This window comes from Heteronotia binoei, chromosome 6, assembly GCF_032191835.1.
Source record: "Heteronotia binoei isolate CCM8104 ecotype False Entrance Well chromosome 6, APGP_CSIRO_Hbin_v1, whole genome shotgun sequence".
NCBI classification, from domain to species: Eukaryota; Metazoa; Chordata; class Lepidosauria; order Squamata; family Gekkonidae; genus Heteronotia; species Heteronotia binoei.
In genome coordinates this window covers 131,956,245-131,971,476 of record NC_083228.1, presented here as the reverse complement: position 1 = coordinate 131,971,476, position 15,232 = coordinate 131,956,245, and the positions used below count along the sequence as shown (strand labels likewise).

General features: G+C 47.4%; 1 protein-coding gene across 1 annotated transcript in view; it reads left to right on the top strand.

Annotated features, from left to right (window-relative positions):
• The first annotated feature begins 9,016 nt into the window (after window positions 1–9,016).
• DCUN1D1 (defective in cullin neddylation 1 domain containing 1) overlaps window positions 9,017–15,232 on the top strand; it is a 28,083-nt gene continuing 21,867 nt past the window's right edge. The window contains exon 1 of the mRNA XM_060242585.1: window positions 9,017–9,169. Coding sequence (XP_060098568.1) covers window positions 9,167–9,169 — 3 coding nt within the window. The 5' untranslated portion in view covers window positions 9,017–9,166. The remainder of the gene's footprint in view (window positions 9,170–15,232) is intronic.

The following is a 15,232-nucleotide window of genomic DNA, read 5'->3' as shown; positions in this document are numbered from 1 at the left end:
CTTTCTTTGCCCAGTTCCCTGGATCTCATGGGAGTAATGCAAAGAAAGCACCTTTAAGACCAACGAGTGCTAATGTTTTTAGCATGTTTTAATTTTAAATATATATATATATATATATATAATTGTGTTTGTATATTTTATAAAGTTTATCTCTTTGCTACCTAATCTTAAATAGGTACACACATGGCCCAGTTTGACATGGCCGAGCCCAACCCAACAAAGTCTCATTTATGTCAGATCCGGCCCTCATAACAAATGAGTTCGACACCCCTGAATTGTAGACTACGTAATCCGCCTTGAGTCTCACCGATAAAGGCAGATTATGAACGTACATGAATAAATGTCACTCAAACTATCTGTAGAGGGAATCTTTTTATTTACACACACTTCATCAATACAGTCTCCTCCCACACATTCAGGCTATGTTTATCCTAAGGCTCTTCCTCATGGTGAAATTAATTTTTTTTCTTGTTTTGACAGAATCATTAACAAGCATGCAACATTTAATATTCTTTTTTTCCCTTTTTTGCAAATATGCCTATTCGGTCTTACTAATGACTAGGAAGAACACACAACTAACATTACAGCAGACTCTCATTTGTCACACTTCACACCCAGATTACTTAATGGGTTTAGTACGTGGACATCAATCTGCGTTATGTTACCCGTCGCTGTTATTTCAGCCCAGTTAACACTAACAAACACCAGACCCCGACTTGTGCTTCTTTTAATCTGCTAAAAAACATTTCCATGACTCTGCATACTAACTCACTGCCCATTCTCTATATTTAGGACTACTTGCCATCCCGTACTTTTGTCTGATGACGCGTGCTTCTAGCACACGAAAGCTTACGTTCTGAATAAAACTCTGTTGGTCTTAAAGGTGCGACTTGACTCTTGCTTTGTTCTACTGCTTCACACCAACACGACTGCCCACCTGGATCTATCCGACACACACTGCGATTGAAAGGAACGCTCCAAGAATGCCATTCCTAAGCAGACATTGAGACCAGGAGAGATTTGGGGCTGGGGCTCCTTTGTGTGTTCTGCTCATCGCTGCCCTTGCTTCGGTTATCGGTTTTGATTCCCAAAGCAACACAACACAGTACCAGCACCCGCCATTTAAGACGGACTCCCAGTCTGCCGCTCTCTAATCTGCCATCAATTAGTACCTGTATAAATCGTAATCGTTCTGATTAATCTATCCGGCTGCGGGATTGCGTGCTCCTTGGAGGAAGGGCGGACTGCAGCTGTAATGAATAAATAGGCATTATTTCAAAAGAGAGGGGGGAAACCCAACCCTGGCAGCCTCGCCTGATGTTAATCAGTGACTCTGCCTCGCGGAATCTGCCCATAGCAGAAGGGTAATTAGGTAACAACCGGGAAGAATTCTGTGAGGAAGCCCTGGTGAGATGAAACGAAGCGTGAACACCCTTCCCTGTGACCTACAACCTTATAAACCTGGAATGAGTCCTAAGCTAGAGGACTCTTCAGAGGAAACAGGAAGAAATGGCTTGTGCCAGTCCTTTGTGTTGTTTTGAGTGCCAGTTTGGTATAGTGGTTTAACTGCATGGACTCTTATCTGGGAGAACAGGGTTTGATTCCCCACTCCCCCACTTGCGCCTGCTGGAATGGCCTTGGGTCAGCCATAGCTTTCGTAGGCGTTGTCCTTGAAAGGGCAGCTGCTGTGAGAGCCCACTCAGCCCCACCCACCTCACAGGGTGTCTGTTGTGGGGGGAGAAGATAGAGGAGATTGTGAGACGCTCTGAGTCTCTGATTCAGAGAGAAGGGCGGGGTATAAATCTGCGGTCTGCTTTTGAAGGGAAGGGCCTTAGTTCGGTGGCGGGGCATCTGTTCTGCAAGCAGAAAGGCCCAGCTTCAATCCAGTTGAACAACTAGGCAGTTGGTGATGGGGAAAACCTCTGCCAGAGACCTGGGGGAGCTGCTGCCAGTCTGAGCAGACAATATTGACCTTGATGGCTCAGTGGTCTGATTCAGCAGGAAGCAGCTTCATGCGTAAGGACTGTTAGCGCTGCTTGAATTAGTTTCAGACTGAAATTGGCCTTAAGGTTAAGTGGAGGGCAGGAGTAAAGCACACTACTGTGCAGTTTGTATAGGTGAGTGGGCCAGTATCAAATCTCGAAGAGGAAATGGAAAGGTAGGAAATAACTTTGCATGTTTACGGTGGAAGCACAATTGCTTTCCTTTCTTGAGCATTACGGACCACAGATGACAGTGCTCTTGTTTATCTTTGAAATCTGGCTCCTTCACAAGACTGATAGGTCCAGAATGTATTTTTAAAGAGCTGATTGCCAAATTGCTGGGGGAAGAGTAAAATGACATTTCCTCCTAACAAAGGGGGGGAAAAAACAGTACAAAGGAATCACTGCCATATAAGACAGTGTAGAATTAGAGGTGGGCGACCCAGGTACAAATCGCTTCTGAGCCAAGAAGAATTGCAGATTTATACCCCACTCTTCTCTCTGAATCAGAGACTCAGAGCAGCTTACAATCTCCTTTATCTCCTTTTTTAGAGCCAGTTTGGTGTAGTGGTTAAGTGTGCGGACTCTTATCTGGGAGAACCAGGTTTGATTCCCCACTCCTCCACTTGCACCTGCTGGAATGGCCTTGGGTCAGCCATAGCTCTGGCAGAGGTTGTACTTGAAAGGGCAGCTGCTGTGAGAGCCCTCTCCAGCCCCACCCACCTCACAGGGTGTCTGTTGTGGGGGAGGAAGGTAAAGGAGATTGTGAGCCGCTCTGAGACTCTTCGGAGTGGAGGGCGGGATATAAATCCAATATCTTCTTCTTCTATCTTCTTCCCTCACAACAGATACTCTGTGAGGTGGGTGGGGCGAGAGAGCTCGCCCAGAAGCTGTCCTTTCAAGGACAACTCTTGCGAGAACTATGGCTGACCCAAGGCCATTCCAGCAGGTACAAGTGGGGGAATCAAACCTGGTTCTCCCAGATAAGAGTCCGCACACTTAACCACTATACCAAACTGGCTCTCAAAGAAGCTCCTTGAGTTACCTGCATTTTAAGCCTACCTGGCAGGAATGTTGTAAAGACAAAGCAGGTATGGTCGCCCTGACTGAACAGAAAGGCAAGATATAAATTTTCTAAATCAAATAAATGGTTATTTAAGAACATAAGAGCCCTGCTGGATGCCCTAGATCAGGGGTGTCAAACATGTGGCCCAAGGGCTGGTTCAGGCTCCTAAAGGGCTCCCATCAGGCCCACGAGCAACACACTGTCATCTGCTGCCTTCTCTCTCTTGCTTCATTCTGCATCACAGCTTGCTTTTCCAGGCTTGCTCAACCACACAGGAGCTACAGAGCAAAGCCTCTATTTTCTCCATTGGTTGACCAGCACATGAAGCAGCTTACGTACAAAAGCTTGCAATGCCCAGCCATTTCATGTTTTCCCCTGGGTATCCGGCTCAAAACATTGCCCATGAGAGTTCTGTAACGAATGTCACTAAATCAAAAGTAAGTTTGCAGCTTGCAGACATACATTTGAACAGCATACTCAAGATTGCTACAGCACAGACGATGCCGCCAGATTCTGATGCAATAATTCAGAGCAAGAGTTGTCAGTTATCAGGAACTGTTAAGCAAAATATTGCAGGAGTGCTTATCTTTTAAGCATAGCTTGTTTTACGTTTTGAAGAAATCTTTAATTGTGCTTTTGTGTGTCCTTTATAAAGTTTATATCTTCACTACCCAGCATTATGACACACACGGCCCAGCCTGGCAAGGTCTCATTTATGTCAGATCTGGCCCTCATAATGAATGAGTTGGACACCCTGCCCTAGAGAGCCAACAATAGTGCATAGAAACTGAGGCCTTCCCCTGATGTTGCCTCCTGGCACTGGTATTCAGAGGTTGACTGCTTCTGAACATGGAGGTTCCCTTTAGTGATCCAGGCTAGTAGCTATTGATAGACCTATAACCCATCTTAAAAAAAACCCAACAACTCTTAATGCTGAAAAATGCTTTTGAAATGACCAGCAATGAAAGGGAGAGAACATGCAATAAAATAAAGAAATGGACTGCCATAAGATCTGATTATCAGTACAGCCCTATGTATAGTTACTCCACTCTAAACCTGTTGACATCAATGGACTTAGAGTGGAGCAGCTCCGTATAAGATTGCTCCGTAAGTAGCCTCGTTAATAGCCTGCACACTTCTCCAGTTTGAATCACCGAATTACCAGGAACCAGAAGGATCCAAGGCAAGATCTGTTCTGCAGTAGCTGAATCAATCCAGTTCACACTGTGCCTTAAGTGAGGAGCCCTGTCTTGCTATGTTAGGTTCACCAACCCTATCGGGATTAATGGCTTTACGTGGGCCTAACTTTGCCCTGCCCTGGATGGCTCAGGTTAGCCCTCATCAGATCACAGAAGCTAACCAGGTTCAGTCCTATTTAGTGTTTGGATGGGAGACCACCAAGGAAGTCCAGGGCTGCTACTCAGAGGCAGGCCAAGGCAACCCACTTCTAAATGCCTCTTGCTCTGAAAACCTTACATGGTCACCATGAGACAGCTGTGACTTGATGACCCTTTCTACCACCGGCTTTGCACAAAATACTATTTGGTACCTCCAGACTACATATTCTCCTCCAAGGCAACTTGGAAAGATGAGAACAAAGGCTAGAACAGGGGTGGCCAAGCCTGCTTAACGTAAGAGCCACATAGAATAAGCGTCAGATGTTTGAGAGCTGCAAGACATGAACATCAGAAGTTTGAGAAGAAGACTGCAGATTTATACCCCGCCCCTCTCTCTGAATCAGAGACTCAGACCGGCTTACAATCTCCTGTATCTTCTCCCCCCACAACAGACACCCTGTGAGGTAGGTGGGGCTGAGAGAGCTCTCCCAGAAGCTGCCCTTTCAAGGACAACCCCTGCGAGAGCTATGGCTGACCTAAGGCCATTCCAACAGCTGTAAGTGGAGGAGTGGGGATTCAAACCCGGTTCTCCCAGATAAGAGTCCGTGCACTTAATCACTACACCAAACTGGCAGGAAGGAAGGCGAATAGATAGGGGAGAGGGAGAGGTGGAAAGAAAGCAACTTTAACTTTACATGCATTCTCCAAGCCACCAGCTGCCTTGAGTTGGAGAAATGATTTAAAGAGACAAATGACTTCTCCAAGCCGGTTTGTTTCCCCGTTTGTAGTCAAACCAATAGCAGATGCGGACTGGGCGTGTTTGGAGAAACTTTTGGTGGATGTAAGTTCATCTATCTCTAGACAGATAGCTAAATTCTTGTGAAGTTCCATACCAAGAAACAAGAAATTGTAGGTTTTGTATGATCTGTTTGAATTTTAGGTTATAAACGATTTTATATATTTGGATTTAAAGGATTTTATATTAATTTGAACTGATTCTGGATTTTAAAATTGGTTATATTTTAGTTATCCCCGACCTGTATAGGTGCGGAAAAGTTTTATGCATTTTATTGTATTTTAGGAGGGTTTTTTTACATGATGTGTTATAGTTTTTATATTGGTCTATGACCGTAATAAAAAGTTCTCTCTCTCTCTCAAGCTGGCTGATGGGGTGTCAAGAACCATACAATATGCATGAAAGAGCCACATGTGGCTCCCGAGCCACAGTTTGGCCACCCCTGGGCTAGAACATGTCAGCAGGCTCCTTTCTCTTACTTTGGCGATTGTGTGTTCCACTTTCAAACATTCCAGGTATTGCAGAGAAGAGGTAGGATAGCTGGAGGGAGAGATCCAGCAGGAGGTGGGGCTGAAACATCACTGCTACCTCTAAAGGCAAAAATTAAGGTGTTAAGACTTTCTGTCCAGATAACCACTTCTGGAATACTTTCCCAACACAGGAAAACAAAAAAGAACCTTGTGTCATCGTAAAAGACTAAAAAAAATTTGCTGAATAATCTGATAAAATGGGTTTTCATTCAAAAGAGTCTATCAAGGAGTACTCTTTCGCTCCCAAGGGTGACCTAATTCAAGTTCAATGGAATGAGCATCCCCCCATTTCTCAGTACTCCCCATGGAGTCAGGATTCCCCCAAACCAATGTCCTTCTAACTGTCCTTCTATAAGTGCGAAATGCTGACTCTGCAAGAATCAAGGTCTGGCCTTCATTCTTGGCAATCACATGCCCTCACCCAAAACCTAGAATCCCTTCCTTTTACCCCTGTAATAAAGCATATCTTTGCTGTTGCCTTCAACAAGGTTGGGGTTTTCTTCTCCCCAGAAAATGTGAACATGAGCTGCCCTTCTGGATCAGAACAGCAGCCCATTTAATTCAGCATCGTTTCACACAGTGGTCAGTTTGTTGCCCTGATGGACCAATAAACAGAGCAGAGACTAAAGGCCTTCCCACTACGCTGTTTTCTAGCGCTGGTGTTCATGTTTACTGCCTCTGGATATGGATGTTCACTTTGATCACTACGGCTAGTACCCACCAATACTCCCTCTAAACTGTGGCGTCTTGTGAGCAAAAATTCTGTTTTGTGAGCTACTGGCATTAAAAGTTTTGAGCTGCTGCATAAATTAGTTTGCTCTGGGGCCATTTTACCTGAGCGAAGACAAAAATGGGTGAGCCAGAAGTTAAAAAAACTGTGAGCTAGCTCACACTACCTCAGCTTAGAGGGAACATTGATGTCTACACATTGAAGTGCTGTTAAGTCACAACCGATGACCCCAGCAAGGGGCTTTCAAGGCGAGTGAGATGAAGAAGTGGCTGGCCATCGCTTTCCTCTGCAGAGCCTTCCTGGGTGGTCTCTCATCCAAGTACCAACCAGTCTGTCAAATCCCCCTGTACATCAGTTGACACTGTCAGCCATTACTACATCCACTGGAAATGAACTGCAGTTTAATTATTTGGTGGGTCATTATGCCCTCCCTTGTGCCCACCCCAAATTTTGCCTGGGCAACCTTGCAAAAAGGAGGCAATGCTCTACTTTCTCCATCCCCTGCAAAACTTTGAAAACCTCTATCATGTTCCCCTTCACCTTAGCCTTCTTTTTTCTAAATGGAAAGGTCTCAGATTCTCCTCATAGCTTTTCCTCATAGGAGAGGTACTCCAACCCCTTATTCATCTAGGTTGGGAAATGCATGGAGAAATGTCGACTGCGGGGTGACAAGATAGAGGTTTACAAGATTATGCATGAGATGGAGAAAATAGAGAAAGAAGTACTTTTCTCCCTTTCTCACAATACAAGAACTCGTGGGCATTCAATGAAATTGCTGAGCAGTCAGGTTAAAACGGATAAAAGGAAGTCCTTCTTCACCCAAAGGGTGATTAACAAGTGGAATTCACTGCCACAGGAGGTGGCAGCGGCTACAAGCATAGCCAGCTTTAAGAGGGGACTGGATAAAAATATGGGGCAGAGGTCCATCAGTGGCTATTAGCCACAGTGTATATGTGTATAATATATATGTGTGTGTGTGTGTGCATATATGTGTGGATATGTATGTACACACATATTGGCCACTGTGTGACACAGAGTGTTGGACTGGATGGGTCATTGGCCTAATCCAACATGGCTTCTCTTATGTTCTTATGAGATTGGGGGAGGGGGGAGACCCTGGGCAGGGTGGGGTACGGAAAGGGAAGGAGAGCCAGTTTGGTGTAGTGGTTAAGTGTGAGGATTCTTATCTGGGAGAACCGGGTTTGATTCCCCACTCCTCCTCTTGCACCTGCTGGAATGGCCTTGGGTCAGCCATAGCCCTGGCAGAGGTTGTCCTTGAAAAGGCAGCTGCTGTGAGAGCCCTCTCCAGCCCCACCCACCTCACAGGGTGTCTGTTGTGGGGGAGGAAGGTAAAGGAGATTGTGAGCCGCTCTGAGACTCTTCGGAGTGGAGAGCGGGATATATATCCAATATCTTCTTCATCTCAGCAGGGTATAACGCCATAGTGCCTCCCCACCTCCAAAGCAGCTATTTTCTCCAAGGGAACTGATCTCTGTATTCTTAATTAGGGTTGCCAACTCTGGATTGGGAAATGCCTAGAGATTTGGGGAGGGAAGAGCCTGGGGAGGGGAGGATATAGAAAGGGGATTACCTCAGTGGGGTATAATGCCACAGAGGTCTCCCTCTTGCTGCTATTTTCTTCAGGGGAACTGCTCTCTTTCACCTGGAGATGAGTTGTAATTCTAGGAGATCTCCAGGCCTCAAGTTGGCAAAATGACACCTCCGGGAGATCTCTAGGCTCCACATGGAGACTGGCAAGGCAACCCTGCAGACTAACAATACCCCCAGGGGGTCGCCAGGATAGACCCTCCCCAAGCAGGGGCTATCCCTCTCTTTTCTTTCCTCCCCAAGCAGGGGCTATCCCTCTCTTTTCTTTCCTAGGGTTGCCAAGTCCAATTCAAGAAATATCTGGGGACATTGGGGGTGGATCCAGGAGCAAGGCTGCGACAAGCATAACTGAACTCCAAAGGGACTTGCACATCTTTCAAATGCCCTCCCTCCATTTGGAAACAATGGAAGATAGGGGCACCTTCTTTGGGGGCTCATAGAATGGCACCCGTTAGTCCAATCTACTTGAAACTTGGAGGGTGTTTAGAAGAGAGGCACCGGATGCTATGCTGAAAATCTGGTGCCTCTACCTCAAGAAACGGCCGTCCCCCCCCCCCCCCCCGAAGCTACCAGATACCCACGAATCAATCCTCCATTATACCCTATGGGAATCGGTCTGCATAGGGAATAATGGAGTGCCCAGCAGACACCCCCTCCGCGCTTTCTGATGACCCTGAAGCGGGGGGGGGGGGAGGGCCTCCAAGCCGGCGGATCCCCTGCCCCCACCTGGGGGTTGGCAACCCTACCTTCTCCTTCCCTCCGAGGCCTGCCCGCTGCTTCCCGCTCCCTCCTCGGGGCCTTTCCCTGCTGAGGCGGCGGTTGAGGGAGGGAGGGAGGGAGGGAGACCGCCGGCCAACCTCATCCCCGGCTTCCCGGGCCCCTCACTCCGCCGTCGCCGGCGCGCCCAGCCGTCTCTTCCCCGCCTCAGTTCTCGGTTCCCCAGCCCGGGGCGGCCTCGCCGCAGTGCGCATGAGCGGGTCGGCGGCGGAAGGCAGGGCCCGCGAGGAGGAGCCCCGGGAGCCGCCGCCGCCGCCGCCACCGCCTCCTCCTCCTCCTTCCCTCCCTCAGTGTCCGCCCGAGCCGGCCCGGGAGGGGAGAGAGGCCCGCAGCCCCCACCATGGTGAGAGCCCGGCCCGCGCGGAGGCCCAGGAGGGAAGCGCCGCCATCGCCTGGCAACGCGGGGCCTAGCTGGGGCGGGGGTGGGAAGCGGGGCTCCCTCAGAGGCACCCGGGGGGGGAAGGTGGCGGTGGGGGGGGGATAGCCGTTTCTACAGGTGAAATGGGGGCGAGGGGTATACGGTTGCCAATCCCCAGGTGGGGGCAGGAGGTCCCCCGGTTTGGAGGCCTCCCCCTCCCCCGCTTCAGGGTCATCAGAAAGGGGGGGGGAGAAGGGAAGTGTCTGCTGGGCACTCCATTAATCCTGATGGAGAATGACTCCCTTAGGGTAGAATGGAGAATTGAGCCGCGGCTATCTGGGCTGGGGATGTTTTTTTTGAGGCAGAGGCACCAAATTTGCAGCATAGCATCCAACGCCTCTCCCCAAGATGCCCTCCGAGTTTCAAAAGGATTGGACCAGGGGGTGCAATTCTAAGAGGCCCCAAAGAAGGTGCCCCCATCCTTCATTGTTTCCAATGGAGGGAAGGCGTTTAAAAAGGTGTGCCGTCCCTTTCAATGTGATGGCCAGAACTCCCTTTGGAGTTCAATGATGCTTGTCGCAACCTTGCTGCTGGCTCCACCCCCAAAGTCTCCTGGCTCCACCCCCAAAGTCCCCAGATATTTCTTGAATTGGACTTGGCAACCCTAAGGGGGGAGCTGGCAGGGCCTCCTACTTGGGTTGGGGGCAGGTAGCTGCACTCCAAAGTCTGAGGCAGATGGTCTTTTTGGGGTGGGGGGAACCAAGGGTAACTTTTCTAGCTGCAAGGACTGCTGTTGCTAGCGGGGCAGTTTGACATGGGGGGTCTGTCCTTTGCTTGGGGGAGCTTGGGCCTCTCTCTCATTTTGTCTCTGGAGGAGAAGCCTTTTTATGGACCTCTCTGTGTGTCTTGTAGGTCCGTCTGTTGGTAAATGTATAAAGTGTGTTTGTGTGTGTTCCAGACAGGTGGCTGCAGCCAAAATGACCTCTCCAATACAGTTTTGTGGCGCTTTAAAAGGTCATGGACGATATCATTGTGGGAGAAGCTTTTTGTGGCCCAGGGCCTGTTTTTGTCGGAGGGGTGAACCTTCACTGGGCAGGGAAAAAAGGGCATTTATTGTCATGCTCTAGTAGTCTGAATCTGGCCTATAACAGAGCAAGAGAAAAGAGCAAGAGTTCAGTAGCGCCTTAAAGACTAACAAAATTTGTGGCAGGATAAGAGCTTTTGTGACACTTCATGTTTCAGATACTTCAAGTGAGCAGCGATTCATGAAAGTCACAAATTTTGTTAGTCTTTAAGATGCTACTGGACTCTGTCTATCATCTCTATCCATCCATCTATCCTGTATATCATCAATTTATCCTGTATATCATCTGTCTATCATTGATTTATCATACTGCTGCAGACAGACTAAGTTGGCTACCCATCTTGTTCTGTAGTAGAACAATTAGATTAAAGTCCAGTAGCACCTTAGAGACCAACTAGAGTTCCGTGGTCCGCTGGACTCTGACTTTATTCTAGGGTTTCACGGTATAAGCTTTTGAGAGCCAAAGCTCCCTTCATCAGACACTAGGGCAGAAATGGAGCTCTGAGTCCTTTTATCCTCGTCAGAAGGGGGGAGAGGTGCCATAAAGAATGTTTGTAAAGGAAACTATCCTATAGAAACTATCCTCAAAACTGCAGTGCAGGTGATGAAGCAGACTGTTTTGAAGAGGCATCTATTACAGGGCAGACCCAGAGGATAAAGTGAAAAAACACCACTTGTTGGCACTCCTGATTGGAAGCAATGCCTTTAGTGATCCAGTTTCAGAGGGTAGCTGGGTTGGGTCTGCAGTAGAACAGCTAGATTTGAATCCAGTAGCACAGACCAACAAGATTTTCGGGGCATGAGATTTCGAGAGTCAATGTGTTGGTAGAGGGAGCTTTGACTCTTGAAAGTTCATATCCTGAAAATCTTACTGGTTTTAAGGTGCTATTTGGACTCAAGGTCTGACCTGGATGTCCCAGATCTGGTCATAGAATCATAGAGTTGGAAGGAACCTCCAGGGTCATCAGCGCATAGTGTGGGAAATGCACAGATACCTCTCCCTCCATACCCCCAGTGACACCTGCTCCGTACTCAGAAGATGGTCAGGTCTCAGAAGCTAAGTAGGTTTGGCCCTGGTTAGTACTTGAATGGGAGACTGCCGTGGAAGAGCTGGGTTGCTACGCAGAGGAAGGCAGTGACAAACCACCTCTGAACTTCTCTTGCCTTGGAAACCCTATGGGGTCACCATAAATCAGCTGCCACTTGATGGCAAAAAGAAGGACTTGAATCCAGCTGTCTAGCAATTCAGTGATGGTGGGCCTTCCTTGTCTTTGGATTGGATCTGGTAGAACATTCCTATTGATGGCAGGGAGTTCTGTCAGCAGAGATTTCTGCCAGCAGAACAGCACTTCCTTAACCACCCCCCCCCTTCTGCAGTTTAAAATGCCCCCTGAAATATTGCTTCTGGGAGTACAGGGAAACCCCTAGGAATAGCATAAGAGGAGAGTTAGAGGTCTGTAGCGGAAAGGGGGAGATTGGCAGAAATCAACAAACTCATTAGCCAGCTTTTCAGGCAGCACTATGTTGCAGATCCTGACAGCATCCGTCACAGCGTCAAGAGAGGCCCAATCGCCTGCTCCATCTTTCAGTGTCATAATTGACATCACCCGTTGATGCCCTTCAGTAACAAGTTCACCTATGTGCAAGAAAATAAGTGGACGTAAATCTGACTTAAAAATGAAAATGTACACAAATGAGTGGGAGAATATTTGTGTCTCCCAGGATAATCTGTTGCATGCCTCAAGGTCGCTATCAACAGAAAGATTTCAAGGAAATTGCTGCTTTAGAGTTTATTAGTAAATTTGATTCTGTCAATGTGGACTTAATCTGGTGGGGAGGGTTCCTTTCTGAACTGCTGCACCGTGTTAGCATGACATAATAGTATTCTCACCAGTAACAGCTGTTGTGAATGGGTCTTTTTGTTCTTCTGTTGTACGTACATGGATTATGCACGGAAATATCACAGACCCACAACAATTGCCTTGTAGTTCATGGTCTTTTGGCTCTGTTTACAATTTTTTTCACTGACCTCAGATGCATGTGATTGTCAGAAGAAGAAGAAGAATTGCAGATTTATACCCCGTCCTTCTCTCTGAATCAGAGAAAGAGAGGCTTACAATCTCTTTTACCTTTCTCCCCCACAACAGACACACTGTGAGGTGGGTGGGGCTGAGAGGGCTCTCACAGCAGCTGCCCTTTCAAGGACAACCTTTGAGATAGCTATGGCTAACCCAAGGCCATTCCAGAAGGTGCAAGTGGAGGAGTGGGGAATCAAACTCGGTTCTCCCAGATAAGAGTCCATGCACTTAACCATTACACCAAACTGGCTCTCAAGACATAAGTCAATGGGAGTGAAGTTCTGCCTACTGAAGATAATCCTTCATCCATACAAATGGTATGCCACACTATAGCCGCTACTCTTCAATACCAAAAGATTCTAAACTTTTTTGTTTTGTCTGTATATTTATGTGTTGTGTAGGAGAGTCAGTTTGGTGTAGTGGTTAAGTGTGCAGACTCTTATCTGAGAGAACTGGGTTTGATTCCCCACTCCTCCACTTGCACCTGCTGGAATGGACTTGGGTCAGCCATAGCTCTGGCAGAGGTTGTCCTTGAAAGGGGAGCTGCTATGAGAGCCTTCTCAGCCCCACCCACCTCACAGGGTGTCTGTTGCAGGGGAGGAAGATAAAAGAGTTTGTGAGCCGCTCTGAGATTTGGAGTGGAGGGCGAGATATAAATCCAATATCATCTTCATCTTCTTCTGTATATGCCTATACATTTCCTTCTGATTTTGGTGGAACTTCCATTCAAAAAAGTGTGATCCAGGCATCAGTCCTTGGTGTAAGTCTAATGGAACCTAGTGTGTATGATTTTCAAGTAAGTACACTTAGGATGGGGCTTTAAGGCAAACTTGCATTTGTTTACCAGCATAGCCAGGTTATTGAAGTAAAGGTGAAGAATGCTTTAATTCCCATTTATTTTCTTGCCTTTAGAAATCCTTAATAAAAGAACAAAAGCAGTTTTCTCTAGACCAGTTTGGCCAGGGGTACTGGAGGTTTTTTGCCATCTTCTGGGCGTGGAGCAGGGCTCATTAGCCTTGGGTGTGTATGTGAGGGAGGTATCTGTGAATTTCCTGCATTGTGCAGGGGGTTAGACTGGATGACCCTGGAGGTCCTTTCCAGCTCTATGATTCTAGGGGGTGTGTGGAAAGGGAAGACTTCTTAATAGCTGTTTTATAGGTTGGCATCCCCATGCTACTTTTGAGTAACCCCTTTCAAATCAATGGGACAGTGCTGTATCAAGTGGCTCGAAAACTGCAACCACGGTAGTTTAGTTGCAACAGAAGATTGTTTCAGAGGGTAGCCTTGTTGGTCTGCAGTAGAAGAACTAGATTTGAACCCAGTAGCAGAGACCAACATGATTTTTGGAGTATAGGCTTTCAAAAGTCAAAGCCCCTCTTGTCAGTTATCTGACAAAGGAGCTTTGCCTCTCAAAAGCCAGTGCCCTGGAAATTGTGTAAGGTCCCTAAAGCGCCCCTGGAGATGAATCTAGCTCTCACTTTCAAATTATTGTATTAATGGACTTTTGAGATTCCTTTGAGTGCCGTCTCCTGATTGCTTGACCTTGCTACTTGTTGCTTCAGGTGTGTTGCATAGGGTTCAAAACATCGCATGCGACATTTCAGGAAGTACAGAGGGGAGTGTTATCAAGGCTCATGTTCTACTTAAGGTGCTTGAATGCATTTAACTTTGGCCTCGGAGAACACACCCAGGATGTTTTAGCCTTGACACTAATTTGTTGTCAACATATATATTAAATGTCCAACTTCCTGGGAAGAGGCTAACACAATGGAGCGTTTATCCAGTGTGCATATAACTATCGACAAGGCACTTTTAGGCCTTCGTAGGTGTCTCAAGTGGAGCAGGGTGTCTTCCTTTCATCCTCTGAAAGCAGTCAAGGCAAATAACCAGGAAACAATTCAGTGTGTCTTGCCCCCCTTCAACTTGTTTGGCTATACAATAAGAGTGTAACGGTTTGTTCCTGCTGTCAGAACTTGAAGTTACAGTAAAAGGAAAGTCAATATGATGCATTCTTCCCTTGCGCACAGGATGGCTTGGAACCATGTACCACAGAATAAGTCTGCTGTTGGTTGCAAGATGACTATGTGTTCTTCCTGTTTATCCCCACCTCCCTTCCCCTCCCATTATGCTCCTTGTAGCAAGTTCTAGACCACGGGTGGCCAAACAGGGGCTTGGGAGCCACATGTGACTCTTTCACACATATTGTGTGGCTCTCGAAGCTTTTCTGCCCCATCAGCTGGCTTGGAGAAGGCATTTGTCTCTTTAAATCACTTCTCCAAGCCAAGCCAGCAGCTTGGAGCGTGCATTTAACATTAAAGGTGCTTTCTTTCCACCTCTCCTTCCCTCTTCCCATCTTCCTTCCCCTCCCCTCTTTCCTTTCTTCCCTCCTGGCTCTCGACTTCTGTTGTTCATGTCTTGTGGCTCTCAAACATCTGATGTTTATTCTGTGTGGCTCTTATGTTAAGAAGAAGATGAAGAAGATATTGGATTTATATCCTGCCCTCCACTCCGAAGAGTCTCAGAGCGGCTCACAATCTCCTTTACCTCCCTCCCCCACAACAGACACCCTGTGAGGTGGGTGGGGCTGGAGAGGGCTCTCACAGCAGCTGCCCTTTCAAGGGCAACCTCTGCCAGGGCTATGGCTGACCCAAGGCCATGGAAGCAGGTGCAAGCGGAGGAGTGGGGAATCAAACCCGGTTCTCCCAGATAAGAGTCTGCACACTTAACCACTACACCAAGCTGGCTCTCCCATGGTTTCTGTTAAGAAAGTTTGGCCACCCCTATTCTAGACAGTGAGCACCTCAGAGCAGGGGTCTGTCACCTTATTTTCTACAGAATCTTTTTGCGTTGAAGGCGTTATATGAAAAAAACTGTCTGGATGTTCTC